At 36.6% G+C, this 20,988-nt stretch overlaps 1 protein-coding gene across 2 annotated transcripts in view; it reads left to right on the plus strand.

The window, feature by feature from the left end:
• ANKRD28 (ankyrin repeat domain 28) overlaps positions 1–20,988 on the plus strand; it is a 79,460-nt gene that overhangs the window by 27,511 nt on the left and 30,961 nt on the right. For both annotated transcript variants that reach the window (XM_050890718.1, XM_050890717.1), the window contains exons 4-8: positions 6,291–6,361; positions 9,286–9,486; positions 10,262–10,349; positions 15,250–15,392; positions 16,529–16,741. In XM_050890718.1, coding sequence (XP_050746675.1) covers positions 6,291–6,361; positions 9,286–9,486; positions 10,262–10,349; positions 15,250–15,392; positions 16,529–16,741 — 716 coding nt within the window. The remainder of the gene's footprint in view (positions 1–6,290; positions 6,362–9,285; positions 9,487–10,261; positions 10,350–15,249; positions 15,393–16,528; positions 16,742–20,988) is intronic.

The following is a 20,988-nucleotide window of genomic DNA, read 5'->3' on the forward strand; positions in this document are numbered from 1 at the left end:
AACCCAGAATTTTCACTGCATGGAGCTCAGTGTACATGAGTGTGTGGTCAAACTCAATCTCATTAAGGTTTGGTAGCCCACGAGTTTTTGTTGTGCTGTCCTCTGGGTCAGCTGGAAAATGTAAGAATCATGCTGACACTGGAAAACTATTGTTAGAGTAATAACAGATTTTGGAGGATAGTAAAGACCCTCCAATATTATTCCGCTCTACCTGCGTTTCCTTCATGTAATTCTGAAGCTATGCAAGTATTAAAAGTCCATGCGATGACGGTCGCACAGCTCAGCTGTTGAAAGGCTATCGCTGCAAAAATAGGAGCTGCATGAAGCTCCCTTTGTTTGGATTGCAGATGTACTCACATGCCGAAGGTGTTTCACAGGGGCTCCTTTTACACTGGCTGTATCTTTTGGCCGCTTCCTCTTCTTTTGACAATGATGTTGGCCGCTGTTTTCTTTTTCGAGCTGTCTTAACTTCCCTCTGGCAGCACTAACAGTCAGTTGCTGTGAAGAAAGTAGCTCTGACACTATTTGAGAGAGAAAATGAAGTTGACTTATGAAAAGGTAGAAGCATTCAGTAGCTCGAGGAGTCCGAGAACCTCGTGTTGCTCTCTGAAGCTCAAGGAGGTGGTGGCTGGGATGCGGCAGAAACTATGAAGTTCTGAAAGGAAATGGACTTCTTATATTGACAAGACCATGAATTTCTGGAGGATGGCTTTGACTTGATTGTAGTTTTCCCCCCTTTTGTGGCCAGTGTATCTCCATGTGTTTTTTGGTTTTGTTTTTTTTTGGTTGGTTGGTTTTGTGTTGGGTTTTGTTTGTTTGTTTTAAACAATAAAAGTAAAAACTGTTGTTGAAACATCATTGTGGCTGGTCAAAAGATACTCCAGTCCTGTCCCTCTCAGATTTTTTTTCACTATTCTATAGGTTCTCTACTATGGATTTAGCTTATAAATAGGAAGAAGCTTTCTCTCAATAAGGTCATATGCATTATTTTTGCAGCAATAATTTTCTAAGTATCCAAGTTTTTGATAGGAAATTACCCTAGATTTCTGTTAGTGATTGCTCCAATTCATATCTCAAATCTTCTTTTACTTTACAAATGTTTTCTGTATCTCCTCCTGAATGTTCACGTATTTTTCTATCTAAGGGAAAGTTTTCTTCTCCATCTGTTCGTTCGCCACTGTAGTCTGAGAATTTCTGCTTGCCACTTGAAGTACTAGCCCTTAGGAAAATAATTAAATAGAATCTAATTACAGTAGGACTGCTGGTTATTCTCAGTGATTTATACCTGGGATCTTCCTAACTTGTGCAAAGATCATTCCTAAAATTATTTCATTATACTAGTTATTAAGACAAAGTTTGTTAGCTTTTTTTAAATGCAAGCTAAAGATCTTATTTACATCTTTTACTTCTAAATAAACATTTCAGAGCTTCAAATACTGAACATCAGGTGTCTGTATTGCATATGTGAATGAAAACATTTTTGCTTTATTTGCTTATATTATGGTATTGTTCGATCGCTAGCACATCTTGTACAATAACAAAGGAAAATGCTGTCCTTGACAGTCTAAAAATACAGACTACAAATAGAATAGTGGAAGGCAATTTGGTACTTAAGTCAGTACCGCGAGCGATGATGAAAATGTCTTGTCAGTTCTGTTGTATTTCTTTTCTGAATCTGTTTCCAACTAGTGACGCATAAGTAATGTAGCCACTGCATTCATTAGTCTTCTGAGGACATTTACAAATAGGAAGAGTTCTGGTGCAGAGTAGCTTGGGAAGAGAGTCACAGCAGAAGTTCTTAGAGGAACACAGAGGTGATGTGCTGAGACTCAGCTGTATATAGTTGTGTGGCACTTTATGGATGAAGGAGGAGGTGTGTGGCTGTTCCTTGCAGCATATCCTGCCCAGTCATTCATTGCCCATCTCTTCAAGAGGTGGTTGAGATGCTAGCTCTTACTTGAACATAAGGATATTGACACCAATGAAGTAGCAACTAGATTGCAGAAACCTATGTCCAGGTATTGGTGGCTAATAGCACATTTAAATGTGCAGTTGCCAGATATGGACTGATATAATTAAAGCTTCCAGGATCGTTCTGTAAATCAGTGCATGTATCAAGTTGGAAACTGTGTCTCTTGGAACATAAATTTGCTAAAAGTAAGCATTACTGAGTTTTTTAGTAGCTTCTGTACTAGATTTATTAAATAAAATGTCTTTCTGATTGTCAGTCTTGTGAATGCAACTTTGCAAAATGAAATGTAAGATTCAAGGAGGAGGGAAGAAAAGTATGTAATACTTCTCTCTCCCCTTCCTCCCCTGCCCCTCCCCCTCCCTTTTTGCAGAGCAAAAATGCTGCTTTCACATTTGCCTAGATGTGTAAACTTACTAGGCTGTACTAGCAAAGTTGGTGATGAAAGGGAAGATCTTGTTAATATTTCGGTTTAGTGCACCAACATGGAAGAGTAAGTTGGTTTGTTTGGAAGGTGCAGTTTTAGGGGAGTGTCATTTACATAATCAGTTCTTAAGTTCAAGCAAAGATGATGGGTATTTGTGTTGCAGTATTGTATTTGATATCTCTGGCAAGCCCCCAAATCCTTTTCCTGCAAGCTCTATGGCATTAAAAGAATTTACATATAAGAAATTTTACATTAAACAAATGAAATATTTGAGCAGTTTTAATAAACAGGAAGCTCCAGTGTGGTGGGGGTTTTTTTGTTTGCTTTTTTTGTTTTTACAAATTGGGGATTGCGGTACGCTGCACTATGTTTTGGAAGAGCAAACTGCTGCATAACTGGCATTTGAAGGCATTTGAAATGTGAGAAATGCCCTGGTTAACACATCAGCAGGTTGAGCTTCACAGAGATAATATTGCATCGGCAGTGTTGTACAGTGAATTATATACATACATGTGTTCAAACTGTCTTTAAGCAAACCGTGAAGCAAATCATCTTTAAGCAAAAGATATTCAGTAAAGGTGTAGTGTATTTTCTAACATTTATTTGCAATGACCTGGAGTAGAGCTTTACCCCAGAGGATGAAGTCTGTAAACTTCCTCACTGTTGCATGGTAGGAGTATGATGGGTTTGAGGGAGCTTTATGTCTCGTGGACACCATCTGAAAGGGGAGGGAGGAACGGTAACATTTTCCCCAAATCATGTGCTAGGGAGTAAAGAACAGCCTAGAGGGGGATTATGTCCTCAGATACAAGGCTGTTTGGAGAAGCTGTTTTATGAAATTTGCATCATTCTTGGCAGTTTGTTGTCTTGGAGAAATTTAAGGAGGAAGTATCTCTGTGTTAATTTAAAATATTATTTTGTTTAACGTATCTAGAGCTATAGATCTCCCGATTCCCATGTTAATAGTGCATATGCGGTTTTTGGTAGTATGCTTATTCTGATTATTACTTAAAAACTTTGTCTTTCAATCTCACAATTTTGGAACTCCTTTAAGAGTTGTTTGTTGTCGGGGGAAAAAACAAGCTTTGTGGTTCGTTCTTAAGTAAGACCATCAGAGGTTTAGATCTTTTGTTAAAAGTCAATTTTGTTTTTTTCCTTTGTCAGAGAATCTACAAATTTTTTGTGCATTTGAAAAGTTAACTTATTTTAGTGTCTACATATTACACTAATTTAACTATGGGATGTACTAGACCTAGGCTTTCTTGCTTCTTTGAGTGGAAGATCACTTATGGCATAGGGGCAGATATTGTTGCGTTGATTTTGTTCTTTGAGTGGACCACGTTACTTCTAGATATTGCTTCAAATTTCCTTAGGTATTTCTTTGGCCAATGCTGATTTTCTTTCTTACCAGAAACAACAAACACTTTCAGATATTCTTTCCTTTAGTCCTAGGAAGTTTGATTAACTTACCCCTGGGAAAACCTTTTGTACAGTATCTTTTTGTATTTATTCCTGCTCCCTTTTGATGCAATTTTTAGGCTGTGTGTTAAAGTACCAGAAATGGCAATGAACAACTTAGCTGAACCCATAAACACGGCTTGGACTCTAAGCACATTTTCACTAGAGCTTAGGTAACTGCCGCTTCCTTGGAGTGGAAATATGCATTTCTCCCCTTCTGCTGGGCATGGTGCTTCTCCTATCTCAGGCTTCATCACCTGGGTAGATCTGACCTGACCTCAACTCTTGCAAATGCATTTTCCTGAGGAAAATCAGGATGGTCATTAGTGACCTAGTAACTCCCTTAATTCCTTTAAAACACTTCAAAGACATTTGTATCCTAAAATTAGAAATAGAAATCAGTTATACTTTGAAAGTCTTCATTCCTTCGTTGTTGGCTGTAGATGTGAAGTCAGGTGGAGCTTGGAGTGCCATTTTGTCTCGTCTGTTAAAAACAAGGCGTGGCTAACAATAACCTGGAAGACAATCGAGAATTACAGATACGTTTGAAATATATTGATTATATTCTCACTTACTGATCATTCAGGTTATTGTCTTTTGGGAAGGATTACCAAAAATCCTAAGACATTTCTGGTGACTTTTAGAATCCTCAGATTCTTTTTTTGCTCGAGTTCTGTGCAGAATTTGATACAGTACATTGTGTTATGATACATGATACAGTGCAGTACACTAGGTCCTTATGATGGTTGACAAAAGATCATATTTATGGTAAGATTAAGTCTCTTAAACTTTTTTTAGATTGTGGGCGGTTTCTTCAAATGGACTTGGACTTTTTTTTCCCATTCCTTCAAACTTATTTTTCAAAAACACTTGAACTTGGAATAGGATGACACCCAAAGCTTCTGAAATTTGGATAAGGAACAAGGAAAATCCCTGAAATTGTAGCCAGCAATTAGACCTCAGGCTCGCTCTGGCACTTGGAAGACCTAGGGTCAAAGTGGGAGTCTGGATCCAGCATCAGCTTCCATGTTGTGTTCTTCAGCCTGAAAGGGATGGATTGACTAGAAACTGATTAGCTCAGAGAATTGACTTCAAATCTTTGGTTTGCTTAGTATATACAACCACAATTTTGTACAGACTGCTAAGTTTCTTGGCCAGGTTGTTCAGCTGGACTGGGAGAGACTTCTTTGCTGGTGCAGGTCTGGGAGACTGCGATCAAAATACTCTGTCTCTCAGCTGAGTATCCTGACCAGCAGCCTGTTTGACATTTTGTGTCTTACTGGCCTTCCATCCTTTTCTGTTCTTTGCATAGAAAAAATTAAAGTTGGTTTGGACATAACAATATTGTGTTTAGCCTGAGAAGTTAATAAGCTCTGACCATGTAGCATTAATGTTACCGTGTGATATCATATATTGCTCTATGAACTCTTTCCAACAGTATTTCCAAACTATTTTTTCAAAAATGTAACATTTTTTCTAAGCTATCACATCCCTAAAATCTCAGCAGCTTTCAAATAAAGATGGCTAAATTTCCACTCAAGGTATAAAAAAACCATAAGGTTATATATGTGTGTGTATATGCACACATATATACATGTATACATATATGTGTGTGTGTATATATCAATAAGAAATGAAATCATTAAGCTTAATCATTAAGTTTTTTTGTTTGTTGAAGTTCACTGGAAGTTAGAATGTAGTTCAGTTGCTTCCTTCAGGGAAAAATGCCCAGATCCTTCTTTCCTTTTATTATTAAGAAAAAAATTAAAATCCAAACCCAGGCTTGTGTCCCTTACAGATGTTTGTGTGACCTTTTTTCCTGGGGGCAGGGAATTTACCTGTTTCTCGGGTATGCTTTTAGAAGCAGAGAGGTGTGGTTGTTACAGTCAAGCTCATGAAGGGAGGTCCAAGAGGTCGTGAAGTGGGCTGGGTGACCTCGTGGAGTAGAGAAGATTCATTCCCAAATTCCCAGTAGAAGAAGCAGCAGCATTCTATATACCTGTGCATCAGACTCGCCAACCACAAGGAAACTGGAGGCATGGGGAATAAATGTAGCATCTTTCTCTATTTTAATGGAGAATTTCAACTATATTGGGAAAGTATGAGATTTTTGTTCCTGAATGAAGGCAAGGCATCCATCTTTCTTACCCAACAGTCTTTTATGTGCCTTTGGAAGTGCAAAAGATTATAGAGGATTACCTAGTGTAAGAAGATGAGTGCGCTTTGATGGAAGAGTATTACGTGTGCAGTGTCAAAAGAATTTCCTCAAAGGGTGGACTTCAGCTGGAGAAAAGACTCCTTTCCATTTTTGGCATCATGCTGTATTAATGAGTGTAGAATAAGTATCTTCCAATAGTTCTGTCTCTGTACTTGAAAATATTTACATCTTTCTGTAAATATATTATAATTTTCTGTTATTCTTATTTTTTGTTACAGGAGCTAGAGTTAATGCCAAAGACAGCAAATGGTTGACTCCTTTACACAGAGCTGTGGCATCTTGTAGTGAGGTATGCTTTTTTTTTCCGACTGCTTTGTGTTAGAACAAGACATCTCAAATTACATTCTGTTCTTTGTTCGGTTTTTACAAAGTGAAACTACTCCAAATGTTTGGAATTGCAGAACATTTTTGCAACAGTTTGTTTAACCTGTTGAGGGTATGTGTGTGTATATATATCACATGCCTAAGTAGGAAGAAAGGGGGAAAACTATAAACTTCCAGTTCTCAGCTTTGCTCTCTGCCATTTCCCTAGCAGAGGATTCTGCATGCAGTGTTCTCAAGTCCAGTTTACTTCTCTTAAGGTAACTAGAATGGTTTAGCGTGAGGGAAGTAGAGATGAACTAAGATTTAGTACAGCTTTTACAGCATAATCTTTGCATTTCTTCTTTTTTTTTTTTTTTTTTTACATGCTTGTCTGTTCAGGCATTGAAGAAATAAATGGTTCTATAAGGCCTGCAAACATCTTTTTTTTAAAAAAACAATGAGTAATGATAGTATTGAAAATAACTTTAAAAGTTATAAATGAAATATGTAGAAAGTTTTTTGAAGTCTACCAGTTACACAGTTGTGAGAATATAGTAATGTAAGAAATAACTTTGTTATTGTTCCTCTATTGTTGATGTCCTAATAAAAATTTTAAATGCCTGTAGAAGATCAAAACAGAGAAATGCTGAGCTTGTTATGTGGAAGAGTTTATGCAAAACTATCTCCTTTGAGATCCTGAGTCAAATCGATGCTCATTTCAGTACGTCTCAAATTTTTTAAAGATTCTGTGTAAATTTTTGTTTGAGAAGATGGAATTGAATATTTTGGTTTTGACAGGCATTGAACTTCAAGTATTTGATCCACAAACTATCTAAACAAGACTTGTTTCAGTTTTTGCTTTTGAAATCCCTGGATAAATTGCAATATTTTGTCACTAGCGTTATTAGCTAAGTTATGTGGAGATTGTGTTATTCAAAACAGTGTTTGAAAATGAATCTTTGAGGGTGCCTTATTCCCAAATGCTATTTGTTGTTCTTGAGGTATTTTTAGGCTGCTCCTTTGGGAGCTGACCAAAGCACCAAATGCTGCATTCTTCAGAGCTGAGGGACAGTAAAGCTCCTTATATCAGTAACGCTTGCAGAGAGGAGTGATGCAGACAAACTGGACCTAAATGATAACTTCAAGAAATGCAACCATGATCATATTTTTTAAAATGTCGAATATTTTAAACAAAATACTAACCAAAGGCAAACAACACATGTAAACCAATCAGACTATTTACCCAAAAGGCGATGGTAGGTGCTTGTCAGAATTTTCTATTTATAAACACAGTAAGTCATAGGAGCCCACATACGCGGTTGATACGTGTAGGCACTGTTTTCCAGCTGACAGACATGCATGGGTTTTGGGCATTAGATGAAAAAAAGCTGTAATGAAAAAACTCTTGATAATGATTTCAGTGAAACATCTGGACTTACTCTTGAAGCAAGGACAGCTGCAGTTAAACAAGGACATTGAAACATGCAAAATAGCTGGAATTATGGATTTAGCTGTCAACTGCACAAGTTCAAGCAACTTCATGTCAAGATGATCGTGCTCCAGGCCTTTATATTTGTGTGCCTGCTGTACTTTGGGGGGGGGGGGGGGGGAGGGGGAAGAAACCCTAAGCAGATTCACTAATTTTTGAAATTCGTTAATGCATATGTGCATAAAAATATAAGATACATTATTTTTATACTAGTACTGTGGTGCTTCCTTCGACAAAAGGGGTAATAGCTGTTCTAAAATTTCCTTGTTCTGATTATAGTTTTTCTTAATATTTGGTTCAAAAAAGACAAAAATTCAAAATATTGATTAGATTTTGAGTACTAAATCTGCTGAAGTTTCTTTGAGAATAGAAGAGCTGTTCCATTTCTCATTTAAATTACAAGCCTGTGATGCAGTATTTTCACTTTTATGTTTGTTGCTGTTTTCTTTTTTATTGACAGTAGAAGAAATTTGAACATTTTAAATATAATTTATTGTAATAAATAGAATTACGTGTTAGCATTATGCTCGTAGCTGAGAAAAATACCTAGCTATCATACCACAGTGTAATTCAATCCAGTAACTACTTGTGGTAACATGTTCTAAGTTCAATGTGCCAACCATTTATTTGCGTGCTCAGTGTTTGAGTTGGGAGTCACTGAAAGTAATTAGTGAATTGTGGGAAGGTCACGGAGTTGAAGTAAAATGCAGTATTCATTGTCATGCTGATATTGCCAACAGATTTTTTTTTTTTAATGCATTCCAGTTGTGTGCACATATTTTAATGGGATTTGTTTATCTTCCTGTAAGAATTACGGTCTTATTTGTCAGATTTTCACAGCTTGTACTTTTAACAAAAGGAAATGAATAATCTTTTTGTGAGATGGAATTCAGTGCGACATTTTGAAACAGTTTTCAGTGTTGCAACAGTATATGTTGAAACTTTTTGTGACCATGCTCTGTTTTATCTGTGATTCTCTAAATGTACATTTAATAAGGTGTTCTTGTCTCTGCCGTTTCTAGACTTCGACAGTTCAAAAATTTTTTGTGGCAAATTGATGAAAATGCATTATAAGTTCATAGTACTTCACTAATCCTTAGCAATGGAAGAAATCCTAAGGAGGTTTACTGAGCTTTGGAAGTTAGTTGTGATGACAAAACAATTTGCCAGCTGGCTTAAGGAACTGGATAAAAGACCTGGAAATGGTTGATTCAGTTGAATCCTGTAGGGAGTATATTGCTCATGTTCTTGAGAACATCCCCAAATCTGGATTTATGATAAAGTACAAATCCCAAAGCATAAGGTGATGTTTAGAAAAGAACAAATTGTAAATAGTTCTATTCCATTATACTGTCCTTGGATTTAAGGCTGGCATTTCAGATCTTTACTAAGTGGCTTGGGTTTTTTGTAAATGCTTTCAGGATGCTGTTCAGGTGTTGTTAAAGCATTCAGCGGATGTCAATGCTCGTGATAAAAACTGGCAGACGCCCCTACATATAGCAGCTGCAAACAAAGCTGTGAAATGTGCTGAAGCTTTGGTGCCTCTCCTAAGCAACGTAAATGTGTCTGATCGAGCGGGCAGAACTGCATTGCATCATGCAGCCTTCAGTGGACATGTTGAGGTAAGAGTTATTTTTAGCTTGTTTCCCACTCGTTGTTCTGTCCCTCACATTTCTGATGCTTAGTTTCTCAGTTTAAAATCATGTTTCCCCCATCCTCTCAAAAAACCCCAATCCCTGTTTTGATTTTGTCTTTTGTGTGCATCTGTGTACAGAATGGTTGTAGAAAATACATGTTACATCATTTAGTAGGAAGGTTATTACAGTGTTCACCTGTCTTAAGACAGAAGCAAATTTGCCTGAATTAAGTGGAATTAAACTAGTAATAGATAAATTTAAAATGGAAAAAAGAGGATATTTTTCAGTTCAGTAGATAGTGAACATATGGAATGTGTTGTCACTGAAATGTGGAGGAAATACGTGTAATAAGCTCTAACTTGCTAGTTTTCAAGCCCTGAAAAATGACTGCTGAGAAATTCCCATTGTAATTGTGTATAGGTAATTGGAGACAAATTGGTAATAGGCTTGCTTTTAGTGATTACCTTTAGTGAATCCCTCAGTAATTGCCTGAAGATTTCAAAGATTCCACAGCTTTGCCATATTTAACTGGGAAATGTTTTTGTTGACATCGAATTTTGTGTTCCTTACAGTCACTTCGTTATTGCTGCCAGGGTGGGCAGCCAGTTTTTTCAAGCTTATGGAATATTCAAAAAAACAACACATTTAAATTGTTTGAAAACGCATATATTTTTATTTTCTTCTGTGATTTTCTTTGTCTAACTTTAAGCAGAGTTTTCCATTATGAATGGAGGATTTCTTTTCTTTCTGTTTATCTCAGATGGTCAGCTTACTGTTGTCTAGAGGGGCCAATATTAATGCATTTGACAAGAAAGACAGACGAGCTATACATTGGGCAGCGTATATGGGTATGTACATATTTCAGTTGATTACTATTGTGGTAGTAAAAAAAAAAATTCTCCTTATGTTTAATGGTTTTATATATTTCTAGGAAAAATATTTACATTGTAAGCAGTGAGGTTATCTGTGTGTCTGCCAGAAAACCATTAATAGTATACTTCAAATTGCCTTGTAAATGTGGTTTTATGGTGAGAAAAATCAATTTGTTGGAAAAAGTAAGGTAAGTAATTTTGTTCTTTAAAACGAAGGAACTATGTTCCTCAGTCAGCAGGAGTCTAATCATAGACGAAAACTTTTGTGATAATGCTAAATAGAAGGTAAGCAATTAATACAAGGGGCACCTGAAACAGAGGATCATTACACCAACCTTGGGGATTGTATTTTAAAAGAATATTATTTCATCTCTAAAACTCCAAATTCTTGCCTTGCCATTCTTATTCCAGGAGTGAATAATTATTGTTCTCATGGTATTGACCAATGCATGGCAGTACGGTCACAGTAATGTACTTCATTGCCTTTTATCATACTTTCATCTTATTAAGTGGTAGGAATTGTTTTCTTCAGCATAGGTGTAATAAATAGTAGACCTTTGTATCTCAAGGTTCATTTAAAATATGAGCAGTACAAACCATTGGAAGGTGAATCACAGAAAATGCAGATTAAGAGTTCTAGGCTGACACTGACAGAGACTTCTTAGCTTTGGCTAATCACTTTGTTTCTAAGTAATTCACATGCAACTGCAGATTGTATTTGTCATTGCAGAATATGTTGTACCTACTCAGAAGCCAAAACACGTAATGCCTCTTTTAACTTCCAGAAAATGGCTAAAAATGCCCTTGAACACATGCAACGTGTCATATATGAGTCGTGAACAATTAAGTTTCAGTATCAATTTCAGGAAGAAGCCAGTTGAGATGATTCCATGGTCTTGATTGTTAGACAGTGTTTTAGCTTATTGCTCCATAATTTTATCCAGCCAAGGGAGAAGAATAAAAGCAGTAGCATCAGTATTGTATGAATCTGCGTGCCTGGGAATTTCTTCGAAGATGAAATGGGGAAATAAGACTTTGTTTTATGTAATTTTTTGTTCCTGTTGTGTTTTGATGATCTGCATTTTCCTGAATTTTAAGTTCTCCAAAAAATACGTATCTATATGCCTAAGATGCCATCTTAGGAAACTTAAGGAGAAGAATAGTCAGGAAGAGAACATGGTCCTATTATTTATGGCACCTTTTTTTTTTTTTTTCAGAGGTGACCTAAAGATGTGAAGGTTTTTGTTCCAATTATAAGAGGAAAATACTACTTGGAATGACTGTCTCAGTGAAAACCTTTATATAGAGAGTTTATAAAGGAGCACCTTGTATTTTTGACAAACATTTAAGTTAATGTACAAGGAGACTAATTTCTATACTGTCCCTTCCTTGAATAAAACAAACTAATTTTACTGTATCTGATATCAAACCAAAAAACAAACACACATAAACTAGGTAATTACATGGACTCATTACGTTGACATCTCTTAAGTCCAGGATAGCTCTGCCTTGGAGGTCTGATCTTAGGCAAAATGCCCTTCAATATGCAGTTTGGTATTAATGCTCATGATTATGAATCAGAGAATTACTTATAAATAGTCATAATGCTGTGCAACGTGTATGCGTGGGGAGTGGTTCTTAAAAACAGACTGAAGGTTGCTAATTAAACATATTTCTTATCTGTGATTCTGTGGCATTGAGTATCTTACGTAACTGCTTTGGAGTTGTTACATTTATCCAAGCAATGTTTCCCAGTCTTGCCAGGAAAGGATAAATGGAAACAGTAACTTAAAAGTGGAAATACAATTTTAAACTCACATACTGAGCAAAACAAAAGAGCAGGAGAATGTGGGGCAGTACCTATTTAAATACGGTCGCCAAAAACCTTACGCTGAGTTTTGGGGGTTGATAATGAGTTGTTCATTGTATGAAATGTGCTTTTGTCCGAGGACTGAGAATTCTGGTCTCTACAAATGCAAAACCACACATTTACGAAATTGGGCTTGTTTGTAAGCTCTCAACGGTTGTAAAAGTGATCTTCTCACAAACACCTGGAGTCACACAAAAGTGGAATTACTAACCGTTGTCTTTGCACAACTATGTGTTTCAGGCCAATTTCACATTAGTCTTATGTCCCTGACAATACAGGTCTGAAATAATCTGATAGCAATGTAAAATAAGGCTGTGAAATCCATATGTGAAATGCTAAAAACAACAATGGGACCCTGATGAGCTGTCTTCAGAGGAAAAGACTTGAACGTGCCAGTGAATTAGGAAGTGATCGTCACAGTGTTAATACTCTAACATATAATTTGAAGCTGTATGATACTGCACTTCAAGTACTGATACCAGTACTTGAAACCAAGAAGTTAAAGAACAATCTTCATTATTGATCCAATGTTCTTTGCGATATTTTGTATTATTTTGTAATCTACTTACATATGCAAAGCAATGTCTGTGACAGACTGTCCAACCACCTTACCTTAACGTGATTATTTGCAAAATTTTGTTGAATGAAATTTGTGCATGAGATGGCAGAGATCTGACGAGCGTCAGTGAGAGGACAGAGATGTTTTCTGGCTTGTGCTCACCTAGATGAGAGAAAGTTTTTTATTTTTCAGATGAGCTACATTTATTCCAATTTTAGTCAATGCTGTTTCATAGGCTATTAATAGGAAACTCTGTTAATGAACAGTGTTTGCGTGGGAAAAATGTAATTTATCTGATGTTGGTAAACCTAAATATCCTTGCAGACAATAGAGTAGAAAAAGCTTTTGAAAGTCTTCAAACAAGGGAGAAAAACCTGTGACATTCTCTCTCACAATTTAGAGCCGTTTTACACTGCTCCAATTGTTTGAAGAAAGCCTTACAGCTTTTACACCATATAAAACTGACCATAGAATAAAAAAGAAGTCATGCTTTTCGTCACTCTACTATAAATAACTTTCTAGGGTTATATCCATTGTTTCCCTTCCTTCCTGCTTTTCACCCGGCTCCATTGCTGTCCGGCTGCAATGCTGCGACTAAAATGGACTTTCATTCTTGCATGCTAGCGTCGCCCTCATTAGTGTACCGAGATGTCTCCTCAGCGCTTCCCACTTCAAGTACCTTGCTCTTCTGTTTGAGTGTCTTCCACTGATTGCTGCTTGCATTTTCAATGCAGGTCAGGGATTTTTGGTTTTTTTTTCTTCTCTTCAAAGTTTTTCTGCCACTGTTCTGTTCAGTGTCTCTCTTCCTTCACTGCTCTCAGTATCTTCTGTCTCTCACATAGGGCTGGTTTTCATTCTTGCCCCAATATATTTGGGCCAGAAGATGAGTATCATGTTTCCATTTATCTTTCTCTTCCTTCCTACAATACTCAAGTAATTCAGAAGTGAAATATTGCAGCACTTCACATTGCACTGGTAAACTCTCTTTCTGATTGGTATAGCTAGGTGAAATGTCGTTTTGTATGTTGTTGTGCATGCAGCATGAAGGTAGATATCATGGTGACTGCTTGTTTATCAAAATAGCTTTGTCTGTATTCCTTTGGGTAGACACTTGCTATTCAAACTTTTGCAAATTCTCTTAGTCACTGATAAAGCAAAGACCCTCAGTTTTTATGAAGCACTTAAACTGAAGGCTGGATTTGATACTTTTTACTTACGTGTCTGACTGGGTAAGCATAGGTATTCAGTGTGCCCCTCGCCACTTTTTTAACTACGGTAAGGGTGTCACTTGAAAGGTAGACCAAAGAATCCTGCATCTGTCTATGGGTCAGTTACAAAGGTAAAGCACTAAATGTATCATGGTCTGTTTAACTCAAGTGTGCTCCTTTATTCTGCAGACTTTGTCATGATTATCCCTGTGTTTTCAGTGATTGACTTGTTTGGCGGTTAAATTAACAATTGAGCAAGAATGACAAGATTTTTTTGGTAACCCCGTTTTCATAGCTTTTCTCTTAGCTTGCAGTGTCACAACTGCATGCGAGCTAGTGGGGGAGCGTGCGGGCATGGTGAAGGGGAAAGCTGGTTGCCCTTTGCAGCAGTGGTGCAGTGTTGGGCCCCCTGGCCCAGCCACAGAGCTGGCAGTGAGAGTGACTGCCCGCTACTTCAGGGTGGGCTGCCCGCCCTCCCTTCTCTTTTCCACCTTCTTACCTGGAACTTCCCCCAGGTCATCCCTTCCCCATGATCCCACTCGACTCTTACTCTCCTCCCAGTGATTTAGGAGAATAGTTGATGCTTTCAAAAGGCTACGGTTCCTCAGAGGCCTGAGTCAGTTCTGAAAGTAGAGCTTTGCTAAATCCTGTATGATTTGGGTCAACATTTTAAAGGCTTTGCAAGTAAAGGAAGCTGGATTGGGGGGGGATATATTTTTATTTAAAAACAGAATATTTTCTTCTTTTCATGGTTGTGTAATTTTTTCAAAGTTTATGCTGAAGGCCTTGAAAACCTTAATGGGTGTGTTTGCAGTTGAGGTGAAGGTGGAAGACTGACAGTCACATTCTCTCTCAAGTTGTTAAAAGAAATTTGCAGTAAATGTTTAATAATTACAAAGTTATTTCACCTCTCTAGTTGTCAAGTCTTCCCAAAAAATACTTCTGTGTAAGCAGAAGACAAGATTTTTTTTTTTTAATATACAAGACTATTTTTGCAGTATAAATACTATGTTTATTGGAGGGGGTATGTGGAAATACTCTCTTCTAGAGATGAATATTTTATGTTGCTTTCATAGTTCATGATACAATTAGAATACAAGAACAATTCTTTATTTTCCAGATTAGGTCCAAATGAATAATGTCTTGTTCGTGTTATAACAATTGCACATTATTAAGTTCGTAAAATTGTGCTGCTTAATATAAAAAGCAGCTTCATTCTTTTTGTCTTTATTCTTTTAGGTCATATTGAAGTTGTGAAATTACTTGTGACCCACGGAGCTGAAGTGACATGCAAAGACAAGAAATCGTATACACCCTTACATGCTGCAGCATCTAGTGGAATGATCAGTGTAGTCAAATATCTTCTGGATCTTGGAGTTGATGTAAGGAAGAATAAAACAAAGTGATACATATTTTTTTGTTGTTTGAATGCTCTTGTTAGTATTGTAGCACACTGTTTATTTAGGGGCAGGTTATGATATAGTGAAAATAGTTTTTCCAAAGATCTTCGCTCACATACTTTTTTTGTTATAAAACCTCATTCCCCCAAGGAACTTAAAAGCCTTGCAGATTTTGCACAGTTGTTTGGGAATAAATTTGTATTTAGTAGTTTTTTGTTCATTTGGTATTTCTTACTCTTCATTGGACTGGAACTCAGGAAATAGGAATTCCGTTCCTAGCTTTGCCACACAATCCTTTTTGAACTGCAGGAAATTAAACTCTTTTGCTTCAGTTATTTGTAAAATATACATTTTACTGACTTACACCACAGAAAGTATTTTGGGAAATACTAAAAATTGTGAGAAACTTCAATACTACAGTAAGGAAGGCCATATTAATATTGAAATGCAAAATAAATAAAAAGGCTGTACAGTACCTGCATGTAGAAAGTGTGTTAACAACAAACTGTGAAACTGTCTAAGAAATCTACATTGTGCATCACATTTTAGTCTTACAAGGCTGGAGAATGCTGCCAAAGTTCTGTTTTGAGAAGCAGATCAGAATTCAGTTATGTTGTGCACAACAACAAATTCTACTTCCATATGCCCCCCTGTCGTCATCATGTGTCATTCGTCCCTGTCGTTCGTGTGTGTGTGTGTGTCCTGAAAAAAAAAAAAAGTCCCTTTTGGCCTCTGTTTTTAACAGAAACCCACAAATGCTGTTGAAAAATGATAAAGGTCCATGCTGTACTTAGTCTGTAGTGTCTGTGCAAATTGCCACTGTTGACATTTTTTCCATATGTGAGTTCTGTCAAGTTGCGTACAGCATACAGGAAACTGGTGTGGAGACAATAGGAGGACGTTGGCTCACTTGTAAAGCAATCGTACTCTTCCCCGGTACACACGCCTTGATCAAAGTATAACATCCAGAACTTGCGTTTAATTTCTGGTTTTGAAGAGTTCCAAAACATAATGAAGAAGTTGTCTCATGACATGAGATTTTTCTTTGTCGTAATTAAATGCTGCAGTAATACAGGTTTTTGCCTACTAACTAATCTTGGGTTTTTTTTCTGTGATAGATGAATGAACCAAATGCCTATGGAAATACTCCTCTCCATGTAGCTTGCTACAACGGGCAAGACGTTGTAGTGAATGAACTCATAGACTGCGGTGCTAATGTAAATCAAATGAATGAGAAGGGGTTTACACCTTTGCATTTTGCTGCTGCGTCAACACATGGAGCATTGTGTTTAGAGCTTTTGGTCTGTAACGGAGCAGATGTAAATATGAAGGTAGGTGAATCCAAGGTCATCCATTCACTCTTTAAGATGCAGTACGTCTTTATTAGAAGTAATTTTTCAAAATCATTGTTACGGTAACATTTAGAAGTTCGCACTGATTGATGGATAACTTCCGTGAAAAGTACTATAGAAAAAATGAGCCAGTATGTTGCTTCAAGGAACTTGATCTGAATCTGAAAACCTCAATGGGATGTAGTAAATAACCCAAAAGGATAAAGAAGAAAGATGACAATACCGTCTGGTCAATCTTGATTGTATTTAAATGTCAGAATTCCACATAATTTGTCTTCCCTAGTCTATCCATATGAGTAAGAGCAAGTCATATGGAAAAATGCAAAAAACCATGTTTTTATAAATAAGCAGCATTAACAAAAATCAAGGATATTTCAGAGAAATGTGTATGAACAGGCTAATTGCTGGAGCAGTTGGAGAGCTGATAATGTAATATCCTAAAATCTAATTAATTAGGGAGAGTTGTGAAGGGTGTATTAAAAATACAAAGGTAAGTAGATTAGGCCAATGGAAAGTCTTAAACACCTGTTTTTTTAATTACTCCAGCAAAACTTTGTGAGCAGTCAGTGTATGTTTTACATCTCTACTTAGTCACAAGTGTTTGGCTGCAGAATATTCCTTAGAATTCAGTCTTAGTGTAGGTAGAATTTCTAATCCGCACAAGCATAAAAGCAAACTATAACCTATGTTTTATTATCTTCTCAAATGTGTAGGGTAAGGTCTTGAGATGTGAGAGAGATGTGGGACCTCTTGTTTTGTATTAAGTTGATTTTTACTCTAGTAATGAAAACTTAACTGTATTCAGAAATATTCAGTGGCAGTATCTGGTTTCTTGACAGGTTTCAGGCTGGGGGAAGTGGGAAACGGGTATGTGGAATGAAGAGTCCAAGTGTTCCTCTTACAAAATATCTAATTGCCTGTACTGTTGCCCACATGTGGTAGGAAGAGAATTATCTATCCTTTTGTTTCTTAAAAATAAATAAATAAATCTGTTTAATAGTGTTATCCTGAATTTCAGCACAATCTGGATAAGAGGTGAATATTAGAACAGCTAACATTTCTGTTAAAAATCATGGGGTTTGTGGCTCATTTCATGTAAGATATTCACACTGATTTTCAGCTAACTAATTCTAAAATACAATTTTATATCTATTGTTAGTACAAAATCTGTAGCCCACTGAAAATTTGGGAGTAATTTAAACATAAGCTATTTGGTGTGGAAAAATCTTAGTTGTATGTTACTGCTCACTTTTACATATATTTAAATGTGCAGCTTATTTAATGAAAACATACTTGAACTCAGTTGTGGAAAAGTTCATCACCAAAGTGCCCTGGAGAAGTAAAGAGCTGTGCTACAGGGTTTATTGCCAACTTGTCCTAAAATACACAGGTCACAGTCCATTTATTTTTGTTGCCAGCTTTCTGCTCTGCAGAGTGTCCCAGACTGGATATGACTGAGGGTTTAGCCTTACAGGGCTGACTTCTGCCCTACATTCTTGAAACATCATTTCTCCATAACGTATGTTCTGTCATGAAAATAATCCCAAAATGTTAATTATACTAATGATTATGTGTCCATATGTTACTTACACAATTAAGAACAGAGAGAAACATAAATATTACCAAACAAAGAATTATTGTTTTCCTATATGCTGGGTTGCAAGGGTTCATGACTTTGTGCATATTTCTGATGTAGAAGAAAGAAGTGGGGAGGGCTTCATTTCAGAAAGATGTGCAGCAAGTAATGGTGGTTGGGGTTTTTTGGCTATTCATTTTCAAATACACCTTAATTGTAGGTTAGGAATGAAAATGAAAAACTTCCAACATTCTATTAGGATAATTAAACACTGGTAAAGATTATAGTAATCTTTATGTTTGAACTTAAAATAAGAATCTTTGTTTTACATATGGTGAATACTGACTACATTTAGTCAGTTATAACACTAAATAGCCTTAGAAATTGTGCAAAGAATGGCTAATACTTTCAAAGTGACTGGCAGAGTTCCTGAATTCTTTGAAGTTTATAATGTGGGTGAACTTTTTTTTTGGAGGTGACAGAAGATGTTTTAACATCAGAGATGTATTGTTGCTTTCCTTCCCATTTGATTTTAGTTATAGGATCCGAAGTGTAGGTTTGTCGGTTTCTGTAACTTAAAAAAAAAAAAAAAAAAAACCCTTAGAAGATTTAGTATGGCTAAACCCAGGTTTTCTCTTAAGCTTACTCTGAGATGACAGAATCATTTTTTCTGAAACACGATAGTCATGGGGCTGGGAAGTGCAGCCTGAAGCATATTGGAGAGCTGAGAATTTCAGCTTAGTAAAGATTTGGCTACTGAAGTTAGCCTGCTTCAGAAGAAAATGTCTTTACAGTGGAAAGGGTTAGTAGCTTTAACTATAGGTTGTCTGTAATTAAAATGCTTGATTTGATTAAGTATCAATACTTAAGTGCAAAATTAAGCAAGTAGGGTTGTGTAGGGATTTTAAGCAATTATAGCTTGAAAACAGCATTTATCCCGTTTGCACATCATGTGTCTCCGTTGTAATTGTTAATAGCATTTCTGTGGATTTATGCCGGTATGACTGAATTTGGCTTGTGAATTTGCGCCTGAAGGTGTGAACAGCCTTACTTTGTATATGAAAACTTACCACTTGCACTGTTGAAAAGTGCAAGAACTGAGGCAAAAGAAAATGATTTCCAAGTCAACTTCTGCTTCCTGGAAAGGCCTATAAGGATAAATCTTGGATTTAATCAGAAGAACAATCCCTAAAAAATAGCAAAGGGAAATTGAATTAGAATATGCTGTGTAGCTAAAAATAATTTGTAGAGTTAAAATGGGGTGCTTTTAGAGCATTCTTACTAGGTATTTATTGAAACCAAGCCTGTTCAGTTTCCAAATACTGAGGCTGAAGTTCAAAGTAGTTCTTACAATTGTTATAAGATTGATTTTTCATCATAATTATATTGCTTGTGTAATCTCATTCAATAGTTCCCTCCCATGTACAAGTGTTTCTGTGTTTTTAGAGGTAACAGAGTGGGTATGCATGGTAATCCAGGTGCAGACTAGACAGTACTATTAGAGCACTTTCTGCTGTGGATGACCTAGTGGGGAGGGCAAAAGAAGGGAATATGTAGCAGAAGATAATGGAACAGTAGAAATATGTTACATGCTTTTTATCACCTCTGTAGGCAGAGGACATCATTTCATACTTGTTTTTGTAGCGTTGTCAGTGCCATATAGTACTGTAGAACAGTGAGTGAATCCTGTGAAGTATTGCTCATTACTGCAGCACACTTTCCTCACTGTTCAGGATCTCCATGCATGGAAGAACATGTTGAAATGAGTACGTAATGGGACAGTATTAATTGTTTTATGGGCCCCCTTGCTGCCTGAAAATTCAGTGACCTAAATAGAAAAAGTATTTTACTTCCATTGGTGATACTAGAACATAAGAATTATTGCTAGGGGGAAATTTCACTTGGAGGAATGCTGGGACATGATAGACCTACATTTCCCCTGACCCTCAGTAAAGCTCAGTAGTCTGAGTACAGTTAATATCCGAGTAATCACTTGATAGAACACCTTGTGCTGTGTGTTAATTCTTTCTGTCTAATAGCAATTACTGTTCTTAGCAAATTTCATATGATCTTAAGTATTTTGTGGATATGTTTTCTCTAGTCATAGAGGAGACTTGGGTGATTTCTTTCCTATTACCACACTTAATTGAGTTTCAGTGAAGATAACAAAAGTTCTCATTAGCCCATAGCTGTTCTATCGTGCTCTGGTCCTATCTGATCTCATAAAATCAGACAGCTGTAGTTAACTTAATATTTAGATAGAAGACCTTAAAGGCATAAAAAATGGAAATTGAAGCAAAAGTTTTGAAGATAGCTCCTTGCTTATGCAGTCCAACCTCCTGGCATCTCAGGAAACAGTACTTTGCTCAATAAATAGAGCCTTGCTGTTTCATTGCTTAAAGAACTCTTTGGCTACTGGTTCTGATTCTGTATATCTTTCCCTAGTGACAGTGTCTAAGAAGGGAATTCTGATTGCAATCCTATACCTAGCAGTTCAGCTTCAACATGGAAATTATCACCTTCATTTAATTTTATACCTGTTCTATGTGTATATGTTGATAAACAATTGCATGTTATGTTATTCCTGGGTTGCAAAGGAACCCGAGACTGTTAGACTGAAGAGAGGCACTGTGGATAATCAAATCCATTG

This window comes from Gymnogyps californianus, chromosome 2 (genome assembly GCF_018139145.2).
Source record: "Gymnogyps californianus isolate 813 chromosome 2, ASM1813914v2, whole genome shotgun sequence".
NCBI classification, from domain to species: domain Eukaryota; kingdom Metazoa; phylum Chordata; class Aves; order Accipitriformes; family Cathartidae; genus Gymnogyps; species Gymnogyps californianus.